The sequence below is a fragment of the Mycetomoellerius zeteki genome, unplaced genomic scaffold (assembly GCF_001594055.1).
Source record: "Mycetomoellerius zeteki isolate Tzet28-1 unplaced genomic scaffold, Tzet1.0 scaffold111, whole genome shotgun sequence".
Lineage (NCBI taxonomy): Eukaryota > Metazoa > Arthropoda > Insecta > Hymenoptera > Formicidae > Mycetomoellerius > Mycetomoellerius zeteki.
In genome coordinates this window covers 214,691-222,379 of record NW_017256029.1, presented here as the reverse complement: position 1 = coordinate 222,379, position 7,689 = coordinate 214,691, and the positions used below count along the sequence as shown (strand labels likewise).

At 30.8% G+C, this 7,689-nt stretch overlaps 1 protein-coding gene across 1 annotated transcript in view; it reads right to left on the bottom strand.

The window, feature by feature from the left end:
* Gga (ADP-ribosylation factor-binding protein Gga) overlaps positions 1–7,044 on the bottom strand; it is an 18,793-nt gene extending 11,749 nt beyond the window's left edge. The window contains exons 1-4 of the mRNA XM_018454263.1: positions 7,008–7,044; positions 5,166–5,326; positions 1,334–1,567; positions 63–233 (exon numbers count right to left, since the gene is read on the bottom strand). Coding sequence (XP_018309765.1) covers positions 63–233; positions 1,334–1,567; positions 5,166–5,326; positions 7,008–7,044 — 603 coding nt within the window. The remainder of the gene's footprint in view (positions 1–62; positions 234–1,333; positions 1,568–5,165; positions 5,327–7,007) is intronic.
* Positions 7,045–7,689: the final 645 nt, after the last annotated feature.

The window sequence follows — 7,689 nt, the reverse complement described above, 5'->3', positions numbered from 1 at the left end:
TGTATTTGAATTTCAATTTTTTTAAAGATTTTACATCAAATATCTCTCTAAAATGTAGATACCTCTTTCACCATAAATTTAATTAGTCGGTTCGCAGATTGCAAATCAGAAGGATCCTTACTATGAAGTAATCTACGCAAATGCTTTGACATCTCTTCATTTTCGAATATATTAGTTTTTATCTCAGATTTTTTACTTTCTTCATTGTTTGCCATTATAAATGCAGCATCTTCCTGTAATTTGTTCTTATCTTGTATATTGCAAATCTTTAATAATTAACTAATTAATAAATAATTCAATCTGAATAATAATTACACACAATACTATTTAAACAAATGTTACAATAAGATAAAAAAATATAATTTAAAAAATAATATTTAAATATATAGAGAGTAGTAATAAAATTAAGATGAAATCCTATACAATAACAATAATTATAATAAAGGTATAGTTAAAAACAGTTTGACAATTAAGTTTACAGATAAAATGTGATTAAGTATAATTTATAATTCAAACAGAGAAAAATCTGAGATAAGACATGAGGGCCTTTTTCGCGCACTATTGCCCTCTGAAGAAATGGATGTAAACTACACAACAATATTCATTTTTTTGCGATGCTCCTGATGGAAATAAATTGCTGAAATTGTTGAAATCTCTATTAATTTGATAGATTTTAGTTATTTCAGCGATTTTAGCAATTTATTCACTTCTCATGAGCAGACAGAGCGAGTTAAACTAAGTTTTAAAAATTAATATCTCGTTACCTATTGCGAAAATTGCAAAATAGTAGAGCACTTTTCAACTCAGTTTGGTTACGCTCTATTTACTTATGATATCTAATGATATGATGATTGTCAAAGACATTTAAATATTTCAGAAATAATTTAAATTTTATTGTAAACAAGAATCTTGAAATACCCTTAAAACTAAAAATTTCAAAGGATTTAAATTGATTTAAATCGAGGTAATGTGTAAGTGAAATGCATGTATATTTGATCTTCTGCTTACTATGTAATTATTTCCGCTGATGTAAATAAGAAAATGTTTACTTTTTATTTACAATTCGAAAAAAAGTATTTCTGGATCTATGTTCATACAACTTTTTTTATTTTTATCAATTAGAATAATTTCTACAGCTCTGTATATAAAGGGGTAAATTGAGTTCCAGGTTGTTTTTAACAGATGATTGTTCTATTGAGCTATGTAATACTGCGAAATAAACGATTAATTGAATACTTTGCTGTTTTTAATATTGCCATATTAGAAAAACAGGAAAGTATCTGTAAACATAATTGTCAGACTATATATAAATGTAATATTTGACAAAGATAACCTCGATGACTCTTTGCTTCTTCAACATATCATAAGCCTCCTTAATTTTTGATTCGCGAGGATATTCTCTGATCCATGCATAAAGAAGTTGCAGAACCTTTTGCCGTACACTCGCTGTAGTGCGATTACCTAAATATTTTGGCGAAACCAATTTTATCATCTCATTAAGAAAACGAAATTTACCAACTTCCGCATGAAATAATGGGCCACATTTCTTCATACAAGTATCTAGTAACTAGAAAAATAAAAATCTACATATACAAGTCGTGTATTTAAAATTTTATAAATTTTAAGTTCTCAAAATCTTGTTAAGATGTTATTGTTGAGATCTTATTAAGATCAAAGTATTTGTTATCTTATTTATATTGTTTTAAAAGAACCTCGGGCATTTTTTTATTACGGGTGGGTCACGAGTGAACATATTTGACTTTATTTGACTTCTACGTATGTATTTGTAGAGAAAGAAATTGACAAAAATAATAACATACCCAGGTAAGGATTTTTAAAGATTCTTAATGCTGGTTCAATGTCGAAACAGTAGCGTAGTAAAGGAGGAGGGGGACGAAGAAAGCAGCCCATCCCGGACGCTGTTTTAACAAGAGCGTCAACAGTATATACATATACTTCCTTGAGTGCATTTCATTTAACGTTCGCACGCTCGCATGCATCATCTCATTCTTGTTTAATATTTGATGACAAAAAGGATACTTCCTGATGTTAAATGGAACGTACTCCTCGTTATAAGCAGAAAGGGGCGAAAGATTTCGGGCGAAATACGAAAGAAGAGCAACTAAAACGGTGAAATTGTTACCTTTTATAGCGAACTTTCTTTTGTTATAACAGGTATAAATTTCTGTCTCGGACTGTCTTCCCTTACTACGTCACTGTATCGGAAGCTGAAAGAACAACCGCAAAAATTTTTCACCCGTTTTTTGACCTTCAATTTTAGAATTTTATACCAAATGAGAGCTCATGATGAGGCATTAATCACAAAAAAAGTTTTATCTTGAGCATGCGATTGGTTTCAAACAGGTTGCTAAAACAAAAAAATTAATGGAATGCTGTATCAGCTCACGCTATGCAAGCATTTAATCCCAGAATTTTCGCAAATAAAGTTGGCCTTGGTTCTTCCTCACATTCACTATTGCTGTGCAACCTTTATAGACATGATCGCTGAACTTGACCTCAAATGCGGTAGAACTATAAATTCATGTATTAGATTGCCACGGTTGCCAGGTCCCGAGCACTGTACGGCTGGGGCCCGAAGGTCCGTGCGCTGAAGATTTCATATTTCGACTGGAGGCCGATCGACTGTTTCATTTAAAAAAAAAAAAAAGATGCAGGATTTAATTCATATTTTGCGATCGCTATTACAGACTTTCTTTTTGTTATTAATATTTGACCAACATAAAGTGTCAACACAATCACAGAGACCTTTTTATTATTATTACAAGATTACATACAGTGCGAGCACAATTACAAACTTTTTTATTATTCGTAAAATAACATAAACTGCAAACATAATCACAGACTTTCTTATTACTCTCCATGTAATTTAAATATTACACGGACATCACTGGATAGTACAATTAATAGATACCACACGCGAGCGAAAAACTGGAGATCTTTCCCGTCTGCTGGAGAACTGGAGATTGGTCCCGAAAACTGGAGTCTCCAGTCGAAATCTGGAGACTTGGCAATCGTGCTATAGACGTGCTCGTTGGTTAAAAGTCAATGTCAGGAGGCACTGCTTTGTCTATTGTCTTTTGTACAACATTCTAAGGACGGGACTACCTAGGTCTCTATTTTCAAATTTTTCATTTTATTCTCAATGCATCGAGCAATACAACCAGAATGCCTCTAGATCTATTGATTCTTATTTCTGTCACAGTACTGAGTTTTTAAAGTCTTTTAATTTTACTGCCGTTTTGTTATGAATCTCCCGTTTGTTGTACGTTACGTATACTCTGTTGCAGTATTTAAACAGCGACTCTATGCACATTTACTCCAACAAACATAGCTGTTTTTTTTATCTAAAGTAAGATTGTTGTTTACTACTGCCTGCACAGTAATTTGAGGTATGTCGTAAAACCATGTGTAATAATATGCACACAAATACTTTAACTTGCTTTGTATGGGCTTTAATTATGTTTTTAATCAATAATCAATTAATGATTGTAATTAATAATTAATAATTTAATAATTATTAATTATGGTTTTTATGTCTAACTAGTTACTATTTGATTAACATTCATTAATAAAACAAAGTCAGTTGAAAACATAGCTTTCTTTGAAATTTTACTAAACTGTTCTACTTTATGCCGCTGTAGCTTGTTATATATAAACAAATATAAGAATTTATATATATGTATTAGGTGGTTGCATTGAAACCCGCTGTTTTTTTTCATTCTTTAAGCATTCTTTATGTTGGAAAAACTTATTGAGATACCTTAATCGAAATATTTTCCCTCGGATTCTACTACTTTCTCCCACTTCTCTGGCAAAAGCTGAATTCCACGTCGAAAGAATGCTCTGTCTTTTGACACTATTCACTCATCCATCCATTTTTGGACTTCTTCGTGATTACGGAAGTGTGTATTTTCTAAGGCATGTTGCATCGACCGGAACAAGTAATAATCACTTGGGGCAAGGTCTGGAGAATACACTGGGTGAGGAAGGACTTCCCATTCCAGCTCCATCGGCTTTTTTTTCATTGCCAATGCAACATGAGGCACGAGCGTTGTCGTGCAGAATCACTTTTTGACGATTTGATGCTGTTGACGGCCTTTTTTCCATTAAATTATCGTTCAAACGCTCGAGTTGCTGTTTGTAACGTTCGGCGGTGATCGTTTCATTGGGTTTCAAGAGCTCATAAAGCATTACCCCCTCCATATCTCACCAGATACACAGCATGACCTTGTAACCATAGATATTCCGTTTTGGCATGGATGTTGATGGTTGGCCAGGATCAACCCATGATTTTTTGCGTTTAGGGTTGTAAAAAAAGATCCATTTTTCATCCCCAGTTACAATACGCCACAAGAAACTTTTTTTTCTGTAGTGTAAAAGCACACATCGAAAAAACAATTTATCACGATCCATTTTTAACTTGCTTATTCGAGGCACTTGTCTCAATTAAATATGGCGGCTTTTGGCTTGAAGTTAGTAGCAAGGGGTCACCTTTCAAGGTGACATAAGCGACAACTGTCCGTACTAAAGTATGAAACATCTAGATACACTTATAGCCGAACAGCGGGTTTCAATGCAACTACCTAATACATAACAATAATTATTTTCGGTTATTTCAATTACCTATTATATTTATTTGCCCCCCTATAAAACAAAAATGTTTAAAAATAAAATTATTATTGTGTACATTATGTTGGACATGGAATGTTTATAAAACATAAAATATCGAAATAAGCTTTAAATTTCCAGTAATATTTTGATTAGAATTTCGTTGACTTTAACGTCAATTTGACGTTAATTCGATGAGTCATTTTTTATTCGTTCTCATTTTGCCCGAGATTCTTTCATTCTTTCATTAGTTTTATAAGTAGTATAGAATTTTTAAGAAATATTTTATATGTATACTTATATAAAATATTAATTAAAATACCTTATATATTTGTATATTTTATATAAATTATATTTTAATAAATACTTTTAATAACACTGCACTATTTATCTAAATTTATTATTAATAAATTTATAGAATCCATTTAGCAACTATAGTAGATATGTTAACTATTGAAATGGAACTAATTAAATGTTTTTTTTTTATTTTAACACTATAAAGCATCAAATTCATAAAACATTTAAAAATAACATACCGAAAGTGCTTGTAGTGCTTCTGATTCATTAAGCGATTGAATTTGTATTGCTAATAACTTGATACCTATTTGTATACCCTCTGCTTCTTTGGTAAGCATCACACAAAATGCTTCAATCGCTGCTACGTCTGGCTTCTGATTTTGTGGATTTGTAACTCTCTCTATAGCATTTTATATACATATATATTAATGTATCAGTAAACATAAATACACACGCATATGCATATGCATGCATACACGCATGCATGTACAGTTCTATCATCAATGACTATATTTTTTATTTCCGAAATAAAAAAAGATACAATACGTATCATATTTAACAATTTGACGTAAATTCTATTATAAACATAGAAATCATTCATAAAAATTATTTAGCAGAAGAAAAAGAAGTTTTTATCACAATAATGTAATATTTAACACTTCATTATGAATTTCTGTGTGCATTGATATAAGTTTACGTACATGCTTCCATTTACGATCTGGAAGCCTATTATATGGTTCCTGAAACAAGATAAAAATTACAAAACTGATGAAATTCACTAAATATTGATTCACAATTAAGTTATTAATATTTTAATAAGTTCGTTCACTTTTTTGTAATTTTCACCTCGTTTCCAGAACCTTAATATAGTTGTGTTCTTCATTTATGATGTCATGGATGAAGCCCATTGGATGAACGTCATTAAGTTTAACGACAAGTTAACCAGATAATGAAAAACCGGGCCATAAGGAGAGAAAAAGGTAAGAAATAAAAAGCAAGAAATAGAACACAGAACGCATTGTTAGATTAGTCTTATCAGTTAGGAAGCCATATTGCGTGACGAAAAATAGAAAGATACCTAGCAAAATATTAGCAATTTGCCTACAAATTACTGGAAAATTCGATCAAAATTTTAACAAATTGACATCAACTATATTCGCATTAAACTTGTGTTAATGTAAGAGCAAATTGTTGATAAAAATCAAACAAGGGTCAATTTTTATCATCAATTTTCTGACAGGTTTTCAAACTTTGCATGATTTTTATCGACAATAAATATTAAAAAAGATCTCCATTCTTCAATAAACAAGAATGGCTTAAGATAGATTGAAATTTTAATCCATTTGAATCCATCCAATTGCGTACTTAGTATATACTTGTATATATTACTTAGTAATACTCAGTAGCATTTGTGGTTTATTTCTACTTTTTTTGGTTCAATTGGATAGAAAACTTTTTTAAATTTAATTGGATTGAAAAACTGCATTTCCTATTCAGAATTTTGAATTGAGCAGGATTCACGATACACTTATAGAATTAAATTTTTTTAGAAAGGCATAAAAATATGCTCCATGCAATTCCAACAAATGAATAAAAATGCATTGGGATTGTAAAGGATTCATTTCAACATTTGTGAATGCATACTTTTGAAAATCTGAATCCATTTCAATCCATTCTCTTTCAATCCATTTACTGAGGCTTTAATATATGTTTTATGAATGATCACTATATTCGTGATGATAATATTCAGTAGGCTTGTTCTTTTTGGTTGAACTTTTGTACTAGTTTATATTTCTTCCTTTTCTCTCCAGGAAGAAAGAAGAACTGGTGCAAAAGTTCAGCCAAAAAGAACAGGCCTAGTGTGAATTGTTTATGTTAATATGGTCTTGTATTTCTACTTCTTTAAGAAATGAATACAGATGATCTCTACAAATATAGAGAAGTAGGTATATATGTACACAAGTAGTGTATGTAATAGAAAAAACATAGTAAAATGAATTTAATTGATATATTAAAAATTTGACATATTTAATAGAAAGCAAAACATTGTAAATCAATTATGTAGTTCCTATTATACTCACGTATTAGAGCTTCTAAGCTAGTAGTCACCACATCCATGCTTAAAATCGAAATTGTTTGATGTTATATATAATTTCCAGATTTACAGGACACTAAAAGAAGCTTACAGCATTTTTTATATCAGAAATATTTCTGTAAATACATTTTAATTATCACTCAGGACAAACGTCACAATCATAAATTGTTATATTATGTCTGAGACTCAAATGTCAATTCTATTTTTCTATTATTGGTTTTCAATTAATATAAAACAAATCTAGTTGCTTTGTCGTGTCTAATTTATTTGCTTGTTCCATAGGTTTTTTAAATATAGAAAAGCTCTTTCTGTTATTACGAGAAACATCTCACTTTCTTATGCGTTGATTCACGATACTCTTACAGGTACTTTATACAACTATGATAGTCATGGCAATAAGAAAATACAAGGAAAGGAAACCTCCGCCATATGTCTATTGCATACTGGACTCGATTAAAATCACTAGATAGAGACTTTAATCGAGTAAAGACCACTGACAAGATAGCAGACAAATTGAATATTTCTGATTAAGTCTATGGCTACGTTTACACCGTGCATTTAGGCCGCGGCCTATACAATAGATGTCCTTGTTTATCCTGTATATTAAACAAAAACACCTATCGTATAGGTCGCGGACTAAGCGCACGGTGTAAACGTAGCCAATATAA